Source organism: Phlebotomus papatasi, chromosome 1 (assembly GCF_024763615.1).
Source record: "Phlebotomus papatasi isolate M1 chromosome 1, Ppap_2.1, whole genome shotgun sequence".
Classification (NCBI taxonomy): domain Eukaryota; kingdom Metazoa; phylum Arthropoda; class Insecta; order Diptera; family Psychodidae; genus Phlebotomus; species Phlebotomus papatasi.
The window spans coordinates 39,731,665-39,751,205 of NC_077222.1; the positions used below are offsets into that span (position 1 = coordinate 39,731,665).

Sequence of the window (19,541 nt, forward strand, 5' to 3'; positions counted from 1 at the left end):
CTTGCTTTCGGGAGCACTACATGTGTCCCTTTCTATCTTTCATTAGATTTAACTATCCACTCTGTCAAACAAAATGGTCTTCGAAATATGGAAGCCTTAAAAGGCCTGTTTATCAAGAGCTTACCTCCTCCTTGCCAGCTTTTACTGCTATTATAACGGTTCCTTGGGGTAATTAAGAATATTTTTCTCCTCATTGACATGATTTTATATAACAAGAGAACAAAAATTTATTCATCGAAGCAATTTTTCCGTGATTGCATAAACATAAAAGGTGTTTTGAAAGTAAAATGAAATTAAATCATTTTTCTCTATTTTTATTCATCTTAAATGGATCTAGTTCCTTCAATTTTTACTGCGCACTTATTAGCAATTCACAAATTATGGGGAAAATTCAAGTAAAAAACTTTATTTTTATCTTAGTGACTTCTCAGAGAAAATTACAACTTCCGCGTTAAAGGTTAACAATATTCATGCAATGCAGTTTTCAAATTCTTCTTACAAACCACTCTTTGATTGTAAAACAACGGCTTTTTCCTTTTTAGACTTTCCAATTAATCCAATTACATATTAAAATACTGATTGATTTTTAACAAATTTTAAGGGAGGTGTCCGACATTAAGTACTGGACGGAATTCCAAATTTTACCCTCTCAATTCTTGGGCAGAAATAATTTATGTATTATCTCAAAAAACATCATTGAGCTATAGTATACCATCTTATTTTTACTACATATTTGTTTTGTACGGAACTTAAAGCTTTATTAAGAATTCTTATTAGTTAACTTTGTTTTATTTAGAGAGGAAAAGCCGGATTAGTGTGCCAAATTGATGAAAATGAATTAATAAGAAACCATATTTTAAAGTATTTTAATTAATTTTTATGGATCAAGTTCGGCCCGTCCTTGCTCAATAAATCAAAATATAAGATATTACATTAGATAGAGGAATTGTACCAAATATCGGACAGGTTGTAATTGCGACCACTTTTTTTGTTCCCCGAATTTCCATGATTTTTTTTTAGTTTTTGCATATACTATAGAGATTATACAATGCAAAACAAACAAAAAAAAAACAAAAAATGTCGCTCAGACGAAAGAAATGATTTGAAAAAGACTTTGGAAGAATACCGGAAGAAGGAACTATGAGAATCAAAATGGCCGAAATATTACCCAAAGCTATTTCTAGATTTTGTTCATTTTAAAATCTATTAAGAATTATTTTAGGGAAAACAAAAACGATAAACTATCTAGAAGGTTCCAAGCAACATTCCTTAAAAGGAAGTAACGAAAAAATCATTTTTTATTAAAAATATTTACATTTCAAACTTAAGACTTTGGCGTTACATGCAACTGTGCCGAAATTTGATACAGTTAGGGTAAATCTCCTAATTCAAAACCATTTCCAGACGCTTTAACTTTGACAAAAGATTCAACACATTAAATTCATATTTATCTGAAGAATATTACATAAATTTGCTCCTTGACTCTTCTAGAATGTTCCAGTTTAGTGAAAATTCTTTAAATATAATTTGAAAACTTCTTAAATACAAGAAAAACACATAAGTGCAAAATGCTTCTATTGGAAACAAATTAATCCAAATTGAGACATAGGGAAAGTTTCTAATTGGAGACAAATAGTGTAAGTGAAACTGCGACGAAAGGCTTCCAAAACCTTGTTGAGTTGCTCTTGAGTGCAGGATTTGTACTTATTCCTGGTCTTTTCTCCTTTCCCATCTAAAACAATAAGAAAATCTCTCCAAAAAAATCGTATTTCCAGGGTTTCCTATTGAAGCATTTGCAGACACTAAAATAACTCAGAAATATGACATAAATGTTAAACAAAACGAATAAACAACAGTCACTTTATTGTGTTTTTCATTGGAAAACATGTTCGATCGATGAAAAATTCGATGGTGATAAGGTACACTTTTAATTTTTCTGAGAAATTAACAAATTAAAATTTGTAAATATGAATGGATTTTCGCTTCATTTGGAGCAAAATTAACTAAATAATGAAACTGTGGTATAGAAAATATATAAATATAATAATTTTGTACTGTATTTATCATGAAAACAATGACGTTTCCATTTGGAGTAGCGAAAAATTTCCATTTGGAGCAGGTTTTGAATTAGCTTAATTTACCCTACCCTATTAAAAATCTCATGCAAAGTTTATAAAAAGGATAATCTTTTTGCGTCTTTTTACATTTTGTTTCTTATGACAGATGACAAATCGAGCGACATTCTGATGGAATGTCTATCGACATGTCGTCAGTTGAATCAGCAACTGTGCTATATGCATTTCCTTTGCATAGTTTCCGATTCAAACGATGATTATGTTATCGAAAAGATCCGAATATTTACGAATTTAGACGAATAGTTTTTCTTCAAGGATTTTTTTGAATATTCAAATTATTGTGCAACATCCATTAATAAAGATGACAATTTAGCACCAAAAAAGTTAAATTATACCCTATAGAAATTAGTAGAATATTACAGTGTGATATTTATGAGCATATTAAAGTTATATTTCTAAAAGATGATGTATGTAAATTATCATTGGAACAATAAAACACCCCCTCACACGTTGGGAAAATCCATAAAAAGAAGTGTGTCGTCGCCAAAAGTGTGACACACAGAGTATGGGATTTTCTGGCTAAAATCGATACATTAAGAGTGTTAACAAGTTTTTTTTCTTCTTCTTCACTACCTTTCCAATGAAGAAAAAATCTCGCGCTTAAATTGGCGAATTCCAGAATTCTTGCAATTAATTTCTTTTATTTTATATTTCATCGATACTCCTTCGTTCTCTCACTTCTAATTTACAATTTACATTCTTCATTAAGGTGTATTGGTTGTTTCTTCTTGAAAAGGAAAAAAAAAGATATTGCCATGAAATTATTTTATCATGTTTATGTGTTTGGCTCATGTGATAATTTTTTCATGTTCTTTGGAGCATAACCACTGTCGTGCCTTTTCTGCGAGTCTTGTTTTTATCAGGAAGAAAAAAATGCGATGTAGTTTTCTTGATGAAAATGTCCCAAAATTCAACCAACTGTGTAGAAATTGTACGTACATCATAATATTTGATCTTTCTGTGTCTTTTTATATCACTTTAATGTTTATGTGGATCGTGATTCACTAAAAACATTCTCTGACATCATGAATTGATTCGCCATACGAGAGAGAGATATTACAAAAGATTCCTATGAATTTTCTTCCACCATGCAATCACTTTCTGAAGATCTGTCGATGGCGATTGGTATTTCATGAAGAAATTATGTTGCGTTCTAGGAGAATTCTTTCACGTTTCACAATAAGTGGAATTCTATTCAAAAGAGGAAAATAATGACGAGAACTTTTAAGTTTTTAGTTTAATCATCAATACAGGGGGCTGTAAAAACTTTTGAATAACTTTGCCCTTTTCCTTTTATTAGGAAAAGTGATTGTATTGGAATGTGAGGTTATGTCGGACATAACCAAAAACTATGAAAAGCAAAACTTCCTGAATTTTCCGTTGAAAAACAGTTCTATTTGAATGTTACAATTTAAATTGCCCTTTAAAAACAGAAAATAAAGCCATTCTACTGGTTTTGTCTTTAAAACATAACAAATTTCCAGAAATAATTATAACAAATTGACATAAAGTTCCTTACATTAAAATGTGTCTTCTAAAAGAAAGAAGAGTACTGAATTGCAAATTTTCATTCAGAATCTGCAAAAATATTAATGATGTATCTTATACTTTTATCTAGCTAAGAATTTAGGTTAGAATTTGAGGGTGTATTGAAACATAACCTCGAAAAAAATGACAGAAACGTTGAGTCACAAATTCACTAAAATTTTACTTCCAGGTGTAACTTTTACAATGTACTGATAATCCGTATTTAGATAATAATAATAATAATTTCTATAATTAAGATTTTTATATTGTTCTTGGTTAGAATTTATCAAGTATCATAATCGTAGATATCACAAAAAAAAAGATTCAAGACTTTTATTTGCATTTTAAAGTGTTCAAAATAGTGATAGCATTCTAGGATCTAGGCATTTTATTAGACCACGCTTTACCAAGAAAATAGTTAAAATCGGATTTTTTTGTTTCTGCGACAACCTGAGATTTGAAGGTTAAACTTCAACATAACCTCATATTTCAAAATAACATCTTTTCGACAGAAAAGTATTGGTCATGATTTTGATTACATAAAAAAGAATAATCCTCTCGTTCAGTGATAACGTTCCCGATTTGAGAGCTCTCTCCGATTGAGGTTTTTTTTGTATCGGGGTTAGAAGATCAGAGATACAGTAGAACCCCGCTATAGGCCATCGCTCTATAGTCCACAATTTATCGACCGTTGATTTCAAAACACTGATTTTAAGTTAGGTTGTGTTAGTACGCAACATGCAATGTTGTCATTATTATTTTTAATATTTTTGGCAAACTTTATTGAGTAGTTGTGATAATTGTGATCCATAATGAAGAGAGCGAGGACAAGTACCACAGTCGCAAAGAAAGTGGAAGTCGTCGAGCAACCCAGCGAGCACAGTTAGCAGAAAAAATAGCATTTTCAGCATTTTTTTGCTGAATCGGTCTGCTGGCCAGTCAGCAGCTCTCGAACAAAAAGTGCTAAGCAAATACATGAAAATGGCACTGTTTAGCGCTCGCGGTGGATGATGGCAGAACTAAACACTGTCGGTAGATGGCGTTGGAAACCATTTAGCAGATTTTCTCTTTCATTTTTTTTTCTTTTTCTCTCAAAATGAACTTGGAATTTCCCCTGAAATTATTTATTAACTTGGGGGATATTATAATCACGATTTTTATTACCTATATTGTTATAGGAGTTATGCTGCGGTATGCTGTCTATAGAGAATGGTCAAATAGGAGTATTAAACATACTCCCGACCAAAAATTCTGCATTTTTAGTAAATTGCGTCATTATTTTCGTGAGAAAAAGAATTATTTTATTTTGAGGAAATATTCAGTCGGGGGTTATAAAATTGTTCATTATTTATGAAAAATATGTTTTTTCTTTTGAAAAAAGCATATTTTCCTCAATTTTTGCAGTTAAATATTGGCATTTTTCCTGAAACAGCCATCAATGTATTATGTTCACATTCGTCACAACTATTGTAATTGATTGCGAAACTGGATTTTTCTACATATTTAACTTATTTATGGTAAATAAAGTTGCAGAAGCATTAAAAAATCGTTTTAAAAGGTGTGGGTCCCCTACTTAGTAAGTTCAATGATGATTTTAAAAATTCTATAAAAAATTTATTAGAAAAATTTTTATTAGGCCAATGCTGTATTGGTCTAATAAAACATTTTTGGATTATAAATTTTCTGAAGCGCATTTTTGCGCAAAATTTATTTTTATTATCGCGGTATAATAGCAAATTAACAAATTATTGTTTTTCTTAATACTGCACATATTCTTTTTTAAGTCAAAAATTTATTCGATTTGATGATTTATTTTTTAAATTAAAATGACACGTGTTAATATTTTCTAAAAAAGAGATTTTAAATACCTTTAAAGTCAGGAAAATATGCCAATTAGTTGTAAATTATTTTGCGTCTACTGTACCATTAAATGAAAATGATATAGGCTCTAAATTTCATATGTTGTTAGTCTTAAATGAGTTTCTGAAGTTTTTTCAGTATTTCTCGATTTTAGAATTCATGAAATGTTAAAATATCTTGAAAATTCCCAAGAATTTCTTTGGTTATAATTTTCTGAAATAAGCGGACAAGATTTCTTGGCAATGCAATTTTAATTTAGGTGTATTATATATATTTTTTTTTGTAAATGGATTCATAATATTTATTTATATTTTTTGATAAAATTAAATAATACAAAAATTAAATTGGTCGGAAAAGGTTGAAGAATACATATAATTCAAAATATATTATAAATATTATTTTTTAATTTTTTTTCGAATTTCAATTTTCTTTGCTTTATTTTTTAATGTCAAATGTGGTTATTGTAAGAATCATGAAATTGTAATAATGGAAAGGGTTTACATTTAGCTTCTACTCAATCCCGACAACCTCAGCAAAGACAAAAACCAAGTTCATTAAAGTCTCTCACTCGATTGGGGAAAAAGAATAACTTTGACTAATTACCGGTGCGATCGCTAGTGTCACTTCAAGGTTAGCAGAACTCAGCTGAAAATACAGTAGACTCTCTCTCAATCGGGAATATGGGGCAAAATGTCATCCGGTTTAGCGATAGAATTGAGCATCAAAGCCGTTGTAAATTCCACAAAAAGCACTCAATTATAAAGAATCACGATAAAATAGGAAGAACTACAGCGAATTTGAGCGAACTAGCTTCATAATTTAGCGTGAAAACTGTCAACAAAATTTGTCGCCCGATTGAAAAAGAGCCGATTGAGTGAGAGTCTACTGTATATATTTTTTCAGCTGATTTGAAAAGGCTTAGCATTTGGTGCTCGCTGGGACAGTGTGCTTACTAAATTAAATTATAACTGACAATTTTTACCAAAATACTGCTCAATCCTTTGCAGCTTCCTTTGAAAGCTCAAAAGGTAAAATGTAGAGCAAAAAACATAACCTCTATCACAATTTTTTAGGTTATATTGTAATGTGAGGAACCTTTATTTTTAAGTTAGATTCAATATAACCTCAAAAGCTATTTTTTAATTCGGGTTTCACTTATGAAGTGCTAAAGAATCATTAGGAAACTCAATGTATTGCTAGAAGATCAGGAAGATCATTCAAGAATCGCTGTTATGAAGATCACTTGAAAGCTTCAACACAATGTTGTTTTTCCTGCTATTTTTGCAGGTAACTGCAGAGGTTTATGAAAAGATCATAATTGCTGGTCAACAGCAACAACAAGCAAACAGTTTGATTGATTGGCCAGTGAATGGTGGACGTCTTCCAGAGAAATTCAAGGAGTCCGGTGAAGTGACAGAGTACGATATCTTACTGACAGGGCATGAGGATGGTTCTGTGAAATTCTGGAATTGCAGCGATGTCATCCTCACGCCTATTCTCAATTTCAAAACAGCCCCATTGTTTGGGAATAGTGATCCCGAGGTGGATCATCAGCATGAGAATTCAGAGCCGCTGGACGATTCTGAGCCACCATTCCGGAAAGCGGGTAACTTTGATCCCTATTCTGACGATCCGCGTCTGGCGGTTAAGAAAGTTGCTCTGTGTCCCAAGACTGGGACACTTGTGGTGGCTGGAACAGCTGGACAAGTTGTCGTGTCCAGCTTTGATATCCTGCACGCAGAAGTGCCTCTGAAGGTGACTACGATGAATTTGGTGAGCGATCGAGATGGCTTTGTGTGGAAGGGACATGATCCGTTGACCGTGAGAAATCAACTTCTGGATGATACGTACACCACAGATGAGGGTATTCAGGTTGTGAGTGTGCTGCAGGTACTTCCGCCAGCTGGAATTACGGCTATTGCTCTGGAATCAGCGTGGAATCTCGTGGCAGTGGGAACAGGACATGGTCTGGTTCTCTTTGACTACTTCAATCAGCATCCGGTGCTGCACAAATGCACCCTCAATCCCAACGATTTGAGCGGGGCAGGGGAAACTCTGTCGCGCAAGAAGTCCTTCAAGAAAACCCTCAGGGAATCCTTCAGGCGACTCCGCCGTGGACGTTCCACCAGAAATAATCCCTCAGCCGCCGCTGGACAAACCACCACGAGTCCCATCCTCGAGACACGTCCCATTGAGCGTCAGGTGGAAGCCAGACCAGTGGACGATGGGATGGGTTCAATGGTGCGATGCCTTGCCTTTGCCCAGACCTACATCACAAATATGCACTCAACAGTGCCCACACTCTGGTCAGCCACCAATTCCAGCTGCGTGTCTGTCTTTGTGCTTCACTTGCCGCCCAAGTCGGACGAAGAACTGCCACCGGAGCAACGGAAGATGGTCACAGCGCAGCTGGCCAAGGAGATTCAGCTGAAACATCGAGCACCTGTGGTGGGAATTGCCGTGGTGGATCACAATGGGGTGCCACTTGATTTCCCAGGAGCTGGCATGGCTCCGCATCGAGTGCTCATTGCGTCAGAGGAGCAGTTCAAGGTGTTCTCCCTGCCGCAGTTGAAGCCAGTGACAAAGTACAAGTTGACGGCGCACGAGGGTGCTCGTGTCAGGAGGATGTCCTTCGCATTGTTCTCATGCCCTGCTCCAGCTGAGGGACATGGCAGCCCGGCCAGAGGGGCAGCTCGTTCCCAAACAGAGGACCAAACTGATGAGCAGAAAAAGAGGTGAGTTTTCTCTTTCATATAAGAAAGTCAAGGAGACAAACTCCGTGTGGATGCGTTAGAGAAATAATTGAGAAAAATAATCGTCAAATAATTCATACAGAAAAACAGTTGGCCTCAGATCAATGTCCAAGGAGAAGTGCCCGCGACGAATTCCCAAGTTTCCCTGGTTATCGTAGTGAAAAATTATTATTATTATTATTATTATTATTGTTGTGTTTTGAGGCACGCGCCGACATAGGCCATATGCGGCCATTGAGAAACGGATCCGAGATCCTTAAGTAGGGGGCCCTTTAGTCTTTCAAGATATTATTCCGTGAGTACCATTTTGGCTTTTTTTTTAAAGGAACAAAAAAATTTGTATGATTATAATCAAAGAAGAATGGTCAAATCCGGTCCCGGAATCGCCACGAACGGAACCTTATGTCAATGGTATAGAAAACAACTTTTGTTCTGGGACCAATGCTCTACCAGGGAGGAAAGGTTCTAGAGCATAAAAACTATTTCTTAGAACGAATAAAGGTGAAAAGTATGTGGGCGCTGGTTCATCTTTATACAGAGATGAGAATAGGCGTATTTTGTAGATACTGATTTGAGATTAAAATATTGCCGGGACCCAGAACGATAAACGCTGGGAGTCCTTGTAAAAAAAATCTTTATCCTTCCTATAAATCGCTGTTTTGATAACCAATTACGCAAGAACTGCTAAAGCGATCTTGATGAAATTCGGTATAGGGTCAGTGTATTACATAAACTTTTTATTTATTTATACCACCCCCTCTTCCCACCCTCCATTCTGATAGCCCCCATACAAAATGAGTGCATTTTACTTTATAACTCCTTTCTGAGAAGAAGTATTTTCAACAATCCTCACGAAAAATTTTTTGATCGAGCTTGATTGAATAAAAAAATTGAATAAGTAATAAAGTTAACAATCATTTTCTAGATTTTTTATATTTCTTTTTTCGCCTCATTAAGATCTGTTGGTACGTGAAAGATAGAAACATATCCTAATTGTATAATCTAATTGGCATTAGTGGTGATTTTTTTGATATTGTAATCAAGATTTCGGGGTGGTATGCTAGTTAAAGAGTCTTCTCTAAGCTTTGTTCCCATGTCGAATTTCAGCTTTCTACCTTCTCCCAGGAAGGAGTTATAAGGTAAAATGCTCTCATTTTGTATGGGGGCTATCAGAATGGAGGGTAGGAGGAGGGAGTGGTATATATAAATAAAAAGTTTAAGTAATATACTGATCCTATACCGAATTTCATCAAGATCACTTTAGCAGTTCTTGCGTAATTGGTTATCAAAACAGCGATTTTTTGGAAGGATAGAGGCTTTTTTACAAGGACTCCCAGCGTTTATCATCCTGGGTTCCGGCAATTTTTTAATCTTATAGCAGTACCTACAAAATGCGCCTACTCTCGTTTGTGGTGATTCCGGGACCAGCGCCCATATACTTTTGACTATTCTCCTTTCGCTGCTCAGTCCAGTCCGTTCCAAGAATCTGATGATCTTTTTGAAATTAACGGCTGCTGCTTCATCACCAAGGTCTCTTTGCATTATTATACCTCCAACGGCAAATATTTCTTGTGCATACACTTCACAGTCCTCCAATATGTGTTGGTATCCAATATATGATATTCAATTCAATATATGATGGTTATTATTATACAGTGGAAGTGATCGCAAATTGGGGGTAGTGTCCTCTCCATAAGGTATTTGTGGGATACAGTGGCGACAAGATAAATAGCACACCTTCAGGGATTTTCCTATTTTGATATTTATGATACAATATCTATCTTTATACCTGATCATGCTTTATTTTTTAGAAAATACAATGCCTATTATGAATAAAAATGATAAGGGAGACCGGGGCAGAATTAGCCACGTATAGTATTAGATAATGGTATCTTATAGTTTGCCCGCGAAGGAATATTGAAAAAATCACTCTTTATACTAAATATATACTTCCCTTTCTTTTCATTGAAATATTTATCAGCCTCATACAAACATTTTTTGTACAAGTTTAACACAATGAAAAATTTCATTTGGTGGCTAATTCTACCCCGGTCTCCCCTAATTATTTAATATTTGTATCTGTTAGAACCATCTTTTTTTGTCATTTTATGAATCTAGGTATAATTCGTGTGGACAATTTAAATAGCACACTTTCATTTTCTCTGAAAATATTACCTGAAATTTACTTTTACTTTGAAATTCATTATATATTTTTTTTTTATTTTTGATCATTTATAGGCATTAATGCCACAAAATTTCGTAAAATAAAATTATAAGAACTAAAAAATCATGTAAATAAAGCCCTTGGCGCAGATTTATAGGCTTTACGTAAAAGAGTTTAGGATAACTAACAATTTTTTTTTTTGCAAATTATATTGTTCAGGGAAGATAACCATGAATTCAATAATTTTTTATGATCTAACTTACAAATCACACAAAAACATGAAAATTTCGAGAAAAAAAATTACAATTTCTAGAGAAGATTCTGCCATTCTTCTTATAGTAAACCTGCATTTATTTGTCGCCGTTCCAAAAATAAAGGAACAAATTGAACAAAATTAGACAAAGTAACTGATGTGAGCACTACTGAAAGCCAATTACAGTAGACTCTCTCTCAATCGGGAATATGGGGCAAAATGTCATCCGGTTTAGCGATAGAATTGAGCGTCAAAGCCTTTGTAAATTCCACAAAAAGTGCTCAATTATAAAGAATCACGATAAAATAGGAAGAACTACAGCGAATTTGAGCGAATTAGCTTCATAATTAAACGTGAAAATTGTCAACAAAATTTGACGCCCGATTGAAAAAGAACCGATTGAGTGAGAGTCTACTGTATGTAAAAATACCCAGTTTAGAAGTGTTGCCAGACATACAGAGTTAGTATTCAAACGAAACCGTACCTGCTTTTTGATTTTTGTTAAAGAGCATATGGAGAATAACCTTGTACAGTCGAGTTCCTCAAATTTGAACTCCTCAAATTTGAACGACAGTTGAGTTCAAAATGTAAAATTTGAGGTTATGTGACGAAAGTTTCGCGTGAAGTGCCATTTTTCTCTGGTATTTCCTCAATATTATCGTTTTATATTAACTTCCGCAACAAATTTCATTTATTTCACAATAAATTACATTGATATATTCTCTAAAGTTGTTTATCTTAATTTACGGAAAGTGCATTTCACATGAATTCCGTTACGTTTTTGAAAATATCGTTCAAATTTGAGGAGTGAGAAATGTCATCTATACCCCCCAAATGTTCAAATTTGAGGAACTCTACTGTAATTCTGAAATAATATTCGTTGAAGAGATATATTCTTGTTTAATATCACGGGATATGACATAATAAAATATTAGATGTCCCAAAAGTCAAGAATTTTGTCCTTGATATATAACTAAGAACGTAAAACTTAGCGGTGGTAATTAGCTGAGATTCTTTACAATCTCAGCTTTTGTAGTCACAGGTGAAATCCGACCTCGTTAGATCGGGCCCAAATTTTGGATGTACACGTTTTGACACTCATAGATCACGAAAATCATGTGCGCCAAAAATCGATTTTCGTGGACGTCCCGTCCCGTTCGTCCCATCCCGTCCCGTCCCGTCCGTTACATTTCGACTTCTGGAGAGAGAACGGAAAGAGATATCGACAAGCGGTTTTCGGCAAAGGTTAAAAGTCATTGGGCCGCTAGAAGTTGATGATGTCATATCCACCCCCCACCCCCCCCCCCCTTCCGCCATTTTGGAACACCCCCAAATTTTGTTTTTTCGATAACTCAGCCCCTATGGCATCGATCGATCTCAAATGTTAGTATGTTATAGCTGGGCCTAAGAGCTTTCGATCGATACCAAACTTCACCCCCTCCGACCCCCCTGACCTGAGCTAGAGGGGGTCAAAAAATGAATTTTTGAATGGTCATATCTCCGGTTCTAATTATCGGAATGCAAAAAAAAATTGGTGTTTTGGAAAGGTCTCGTGGAGCACTACAACCCTTGTGACACCCCAATTTTATCCGATTTAATCGAAGGTCCGATTAATCGAAAAATCCATTTTCGATTAATCGATTTCGAATATTTCGAAAACTAGACGATGCTTTTTCTTTAAATTTTCATATGTTGTAGCTGGGGTCGAGACCTTTCCAACGGTGGGTCGCACTCCTCCCTTGATGTTCCCTGATCCGAGCTATAATCAAAAATGTCTTGACCGGACTGCATTTTCTGTATTTATAAAGGGATTTCGATGAAATTTTAGCACATATTGTATCTAAGAGCACGATCTTTCTAATAATGGGTCCCATCCGTCTCTACCCCAACCCACTGTACCCCGACCCTTACTATATCCATATGGACCGGACTCTATCTTTAATGTTTATTAACCGATTTCAATGAACTTTTTTTTTCTTTTGTTGGTCTTCCTCGCTCAGACTATTTAAATTAGAAAATGACTAGTGATAAGCCCAGATAAGCTTATGGTAGCTGAGATTCTTTACAGGTGACCTCGAAATAAATCTGGACGGAATTTTTTAAGAGTTTCTTTTTAGGAAACTAGAAATAATTCTACATGGAAATATTCGATCCATTTTGGGATACCCTAAGTGTGTTTCCCTGAATTTCAGATACACGGAAGTTGGACTCCTGTGCCTGACAAACTTGGGCGATTGCCTGGTGCTGTCGGTGCCTGAGCTGAAGAGGCAACTCAATGCGGCTGCTGTACGTCGTGAGGACATCAATGGCATCTCCTCGCTGTGCTTCACCAATCATGGGGAGGCTCTCTACATGATGTCATCGTCGGAGATTCAGCGTGTGACACTGTCAACATCCAAGATGATCTGTCCCGAAGGCACCATCGATCTCGAACCGTACGTTGGGAGTGAGGAGCTGAACACGACGCCAGTTGCCGTGGAGGAGGAAGAAGTGAAGAGTGACTTGAATGCAAGTTTGGGAACTAGCAGTGACAATGCTATCCATCAAAATGCTGCAGAGGGATTGACCAATGGGTCCCTGGAGGGGAATAATCGAGCCAATGAGACCATCAGCAGTTCCATGGGAGACATCACAGTGGATTCGGTTAGGGATCATCTCAATACGACCACAACGACGCTTTGTTCGCAGACAACGGAAGAGATTGTGGGACGAGTGAGTGTCCTGACCACACACACCAGTGACAAAGTCACTTCGGCCACAATCAGGGATTTGGACAATCTCAATTCCCTCAATCTCAAGGATCTCTCGCCCATTGGAGACACCACAGAATCTAATACGACGTCCGTTGTGGTGAAATCTGTCATCACATCGATAGCCCATGGAGGGACAAATGGTGAACCGGAAACAACCACCACTACAACTTCCAGCACAACCAGGAAGGAGAGCCAGTTTTAGAAGGGAATAGATGGCAGATAATAAGGTTGGCATTGAACAATTTCCATTTCTTTTTCTTTTTTTTTAAATTTTATTTGCAAAAGAAAAGTTGAAATGAATTTTCGTCTTTTCTCAGTGCAAATGACTTCCTCAGTATTAGGAGATGGAGATGATGAAGAAGAGAGAATCACTAGATGAAACTTAAATGGTCTCCTATTCTGGCAGTTTAATCCCCAATTAAATGTGTCGTATTTTTTCACATTTTAAATAACACAACTTAAAATTAATATTGTATTACGTCTAGAGACAAATTAAATGTTTCAAAAAAAAAAAAAAGAATTGAAATATCAGATTTGAAAAAAAAACAAACATTGCCTTAATAATTCTTATCTCTAATTGCCTATAGACAAGAGAAAATGATGAAAATATCACTAAGGATTCTTTTTTTACAAAATATATCCCCCTATGCTTAAGATGTTTCAGATGGACCTAAATGTAGTTTTTGAAGAATTTATCAATGAAATTTTTGGAAATAAAAATTTTTATGTAATGTTAGATGTACTGCGAGGTAAGATTCCATCTATTGTATTTGCATTTTTTTCGTTTTTAAAAATATATTTTCTTGAAATATTGACTGTAAAATGGATGTTTTATTGGATATGGAATTGAACCCTGTCTCCCCTTTACCAACGCTAAAATGGATCTTTATTTTAAAAAAAAAAATCTGCCCACATCTGGCTAAAATAAATTGTTAGAATTTGATGATCGACCGACAGCGCACAGAAAAAAAATCCATATGAAAAGCTACAAGTTGAGAAAACATCGCAACTTTAGGCTTATTACCGCACGGGAACGCTAAAATTCATTTTCGATAATCGAAAATTGGGCATCTGAACATGGTTTATCGTTCTCTCCAAAAACTGTCAGGATCCCGAATTAAAGTTAAATAACAGAGTAATTGAAGTACAAACTTTAAAAATTTTAGGTAGGGTAAATGTCCTAATTCAAAACCATTTCCAGACGCTTTAACTTTGACAAAAGATTCAACTCATTAAGTACATATTTTTTCTGAGGAGAATTACATAAATTTGCTCCTTAACTCTTCTAGAATGTTACTGTTTAGTGAAAATTCTTTAAATATAATTTAAAAACTTCTTAAATACAAGAAAAATAGGCGAGTGTAAAATGCTTCTATTGGAAACAAATTAATCCAAATGGAGACAAGGGAAACTTTCTAATTGGAGACAAACGGTGTAAGTGAAACCGCGACGAAAGACTTCCAAAACGTTGTTGAGCTGCTCCTGAGCGCAGGATTTGTTCTTATTCCTGGTCTTTTCTCATTTCCTATCTAAAATAAGAAAATCTCTCCAAAAAAAAATCATATTTCCGGGGTTTCCTATTGAAACATTTGCAAACACTTCAGAAAAACCCTTTTTGATTTGAAGATTAGCACTAAATTTAACTAAAATTGGCCAGAAATATGACATAAATGTTAAACAAAACGAATAAACAACAGTCACCTCATTATGTTTTTCATTGGAAAACAAGGTCAATCGATGAAAAATTCGATGGTGAAAAGGTACACTTTTAATTTTTCTGAGAACTTAATAAATTAAAATTTGTGAATATGAATGGATTTTCGCTTCATTTGGAGCTAAATTAACTAAATAATGAAACTGTGGTATAGAAAATATAAAAATATACTCCCTCCGTTCCGAAATAAGTCGTACGTTTGGCGAAGAATTAGGGATTAAGGAATGGTTTCAGGGAATGTTTTTGTTGTTTGCAAATATCTTGTGTATGAACTATCCTCCATGTTCAGGGATAATACGAGGATCCTATCACGATGGTAAGTTGAGGAATCGATATGTTGAAGTTGTCCATTTTTCGCGTTTTTTTCAAAGAGCTCCGGTAGATAGTTAATTACTAAAAAATGGACTGTGATTAACATTACAGGCTAGAATTTGTTCTAAATTTTTAGTACGCACAAGTAGAACTCAACAGTTATTACCGATATGACTTTTTTTATATCTTAAATTTTGCAGAATGAGCAATAAAAAGAACATCCTTTTTTATGTGTTCGAATATCTGGATTCAAAAGGGTGAGAGATAGGGACTTGGGATCTTAAGCGGAACCCCCATAAGTAGACCCTGGAACAATTTATATGTTTCTCTAAAACATATCCAGAATTGAAGAAAAAAATCGCACGACGTGTTTTCGAGCAATCCCAAAAAAACATGATTTTGGAGGGGAAGGGAAGGAGTGGGGGCAAAATAAAGGACATAATAATGGTCCCAGGGTCAACTTATGGGGGGGTCCCCCGAAGGTCCCAAGTCCGTATCTCTCACCATTCTGCACCTATTTTAGATTGAAAATAAAACACAAAAAATAAGACATTTTAAGACATTCGTGCCTCAACATACCATCAAGACTGGACCCCAATTTTAGTTCTGGACATTAGCAATAGTTCTTTACAAGAGATAATTGTTGATACACAAAACATTTACCAACAAACTTTCCCTTAATCCCAATTTTTTCCAAACGTATGACTTATTTCGGAACACGAATTTTTTCCAAACGTACGACTTATTTCGGAACGGAGGGAGTAATAATTTAGTACTGTATTTATCGTGAAAACAATGACGTTTCCATTTGGCGTAGCAAAAAATTTCCATTTGGAGCAGGTTTTGAATTAGCTTAATTTACCCTAATTATCAAATTATCAGAAAGTCCACATCAAGTAATCCTCCATTGTGTTTTAAGTATTCAAATATAAATTTAGCAGATTTTCTGGGTGAGGAAGGTAGCTTAAACCCTGTCAGGGGTATACACTCGACTCTTCGTTATATCCGGCTGACTGGGGGACAAAGTGACATTTAGGTTTTTTGAATGATCAACGGTTTTCATATTTTGTGTTGTGTGAATTTATTTTGCGTCTGACAAAGAACAGGAGAATTTTCTTCATGGTGTGCTTATGTTTCATTTTCTATCACAATTATGTATTATAAACTTCGATACAATGATAATAATACTTAATTCTCACTGGACAAACTTCATGTTTAGTCAAAATAATTTTGAAAACATCACCCGCCAGTATTTGGCAGCTGTCACCCGGATAACGAAGTGCCGGATAACGAAGAGCTGAGTGTATTCTCAAACCTTTTTCAGTAAACCTTCACAGTAAAAAAAAATAACGTGTAATTTCCAAATTACTAAAGTACAAATTACTAAAATTACTAAAAAAAGTGGTAAATATTCCACTGCGTGTAAAATTTTGTGCGTGTAATCGAAAACGTGTAAATTCGCCATTGTAGTTTGACAGCTGCAGGAAGCATCCACTTCGGTGAGTATTTTCTTTTATTTTCCAAGTTTTACGCCATAACTTTGTTTAAAAACGACCAAATCCCTTAAGTAAAAAGTAAAATGCATCTTCTCAGTGCGGGTTTTCAAGTGTTACAGTGCTGTCTCGCTATATGCACAGTTTGGGTACTTTTTTTGACAGTTCTCTCTCTGAATACAGTGCCCGCTTTCTAATCCGGATCGCCGTAATCCGGACGAGTTATCGACGGTTACATTTAAAATCATTTTGAGGTTATGTATGCATGTGTGTTCTGCAATGAAAATTAATTATCCTTTGATGTTTTTGTTTAATAAATGAGGTATAATGGCATAAAATTCTCTAATTATGTCTTTTTAATCTTTTTTGAAACTTTTATACTAATTCTACAAAAAAAATCTTGTATTATATTTGCGAGACGTTGAACAAATTCAAAAAATCCATCCGGATTACGAATCTGACATCTGTCATTGTCTCCCAATCATCCGGATTACAAAGCGGGCACTGTATGCACAACTTTTTTTGAAATTCCCAACGGTTTTTCTCCTTCTTTTAATAAATTATTATTTTTTTTATTGAAAATATCGCACTTCAAACTTGGAACTTCGATGCTTATAAGCAGACTGTCCAAAATTATAAGCACTTCCCCTATAGAGAGACAGAACTGTATTGCGAAAAATAGTGAAAAAATCCCAGTGTGAAATGCCAGGTTGCGGGGCCTCATTTTACTCACAAATTTTCTGTCTAAAAGGGCAGTTTTTGGCCACTGATAGCCCCCAAAGTAGCCCCCAGAGTGATCATCAACTCCACAGTGAAATCCTTTAAAAAACCGGTGCAAAAATCTGAACGTGTTCCAAACTTGTTAAAATTCCACGTATTATTTCCGGAAAAGACGATTTCTCTCAGTGTTCTGTCCTGTAGTGCGCTCCTGTGATCTTAGTGAGTTCAAAATTCATCCCTCACTGATCCCCACATGCTCAACTGATTTATCTTAAACTCATTTTTCCATTATGGAATTTCTCCAGTCGCAATTCTGCCATTACGGGAACAATTTCTTTACAGACAATCTGTGATTATCACGGGTTCACGTCATTCCCATTTTCATACAATTTGGTTTATTTTCTATTCACACAGGAAAAGTTTACGGGGATGGACAACAAGACGGGATAAAAATCAAGAGGCTGACGGAATGGCAGGAAGACGAAATTTAGCAATTCGTAAGGACATGAAGGAGGAATAGCTGGTGCAGCAATGAAGGAAGATAGCAGAGCGCTTAAGGTTTCAGTTTTTTTTCTTATTTTCTTCTAGGTCTGTTCCTGATCGCGTTCCCGGAACAGCAAATTTTCTATTTCAATCTTTCATAAAAATTATCTTCTTTTACAGATTCGCTCATCATCATCAACATCATCAACAAAATAAAATAATCAAATAATGATCACTTAACGAGCATTTTTTGTACTTTTACAAACATTTGTTCGTAAATGTTCGTCAGATAAACAAAAATTTACGAACAAATGACAAAATTTTACGAACATTTTTTGTGTGTTTACGAACATTTACGAAGAAATATTTGTAAAAGTACAAAAAATGCTCGTCAAGTGATCATGTTACGAACAATGTTTGTGAAGAAATTACAAACTTTTACGAACTTGTTTGTGGGTTATACGATTCACGAGCATTTCGTAACTCCCCCATAGGAATTCACAAACATTTACGAACATTTTAACAAAATATTTTTTCTGTGTAGGTCATAAGGGGGCAATTTAACCCTTTAAGGACGATTGGAACACCGGCGTTCCATAAAGAAAATAATTGTTCCTGACTACCCAAAGTTATTTTTTTCTTATGTCTGTACATAATTGTAAAGTAGAAGGTTGAAGGAATCTAGAATATTTTTTGCAAGTCTCTAGCTACTTGCTATATTTAAGCTCAAAAATGGAGAATTTTTAAATTCTCAAATTCATAATTAATTTTATTTATTTTTTATACTTCCAATTTTTTTTAAGCAAAACCCTTTTGGCAATAAAAATTACAATACTCATACGTAATATTTTTCATTATAGCGAAAAATATTATTCATTGATATTGTCAGAAAAATTACGTCAATTTTTAAGTTATTTTTGTCCCTATCGTTCATAGAAGCACAAAATACACCGAATCAGACTCTGTTGGACTTTTCAAAGTTAGATGTAAGACTTATCATTGATTATGTTTCCCAGTTTAATTTTTATTGTTGATTTTCAATCTGTAACACGTGTCTCGTCGTTAAAGGGTTAAAGCTCCTCCTTGTCTATCTTCTCCACAGACATTGCCTTGATTGTCTTTCAAAGGCATATGTGTTGCCCTCCCAAAGTATACGTTTAAGTGTAAAAATTCCACTTAAGCGAATATCGTGAAATTTTCGCCATAAAACGGATCTATGGGGCTGTGAGTCACCCAAAGGCGTATTTTGGAGATAGGGGGGGGATCTTGAATGTTTCACAAACCCTAGCCATTTAAAAGGCAAATTCGGCACAATATTATACCAGTATTAAATCCGTAGATATCACCTTGTAGAAAGTCCTCAAAATCCTCAGG

The 19,541-nt window shown here is 35.0% G+C and overlaps 1 protein-coding gene across 1 annotated transcript in view; it reads left to right on the forward strand.

The window, feature by feature from the left end:
• Window positions 1–14,268, forward strand: part of LOC129799686 (lethal(2) giant larvae protein) — a 35,960-nt gene extending 21,692 nt beyond the window's left edge. Inside the window, exons 2-4 of the mRNA XM_055843819.1 lie at window positions 6,810–8,257; window positions 12,885–13,672; window positions 13,763–14,268. Coding sequence (XP_055699794.1) covers window positions 6,810–8,257; window positions 12,885–13,647 — 2,211 coding nt within the window. The 3' untranslated portion in view covers window positions 13,648–13,672; window positions 13,763–14,268. The remainder of the gene's footprint in view (window positions 1–6,809; window positions 8,258–12,884; window positions 13,673–13,762) is intronic.
• The last annotated feature ends 5,273 nt before the right edge of the window (window positions 14,269–19,541 follow it).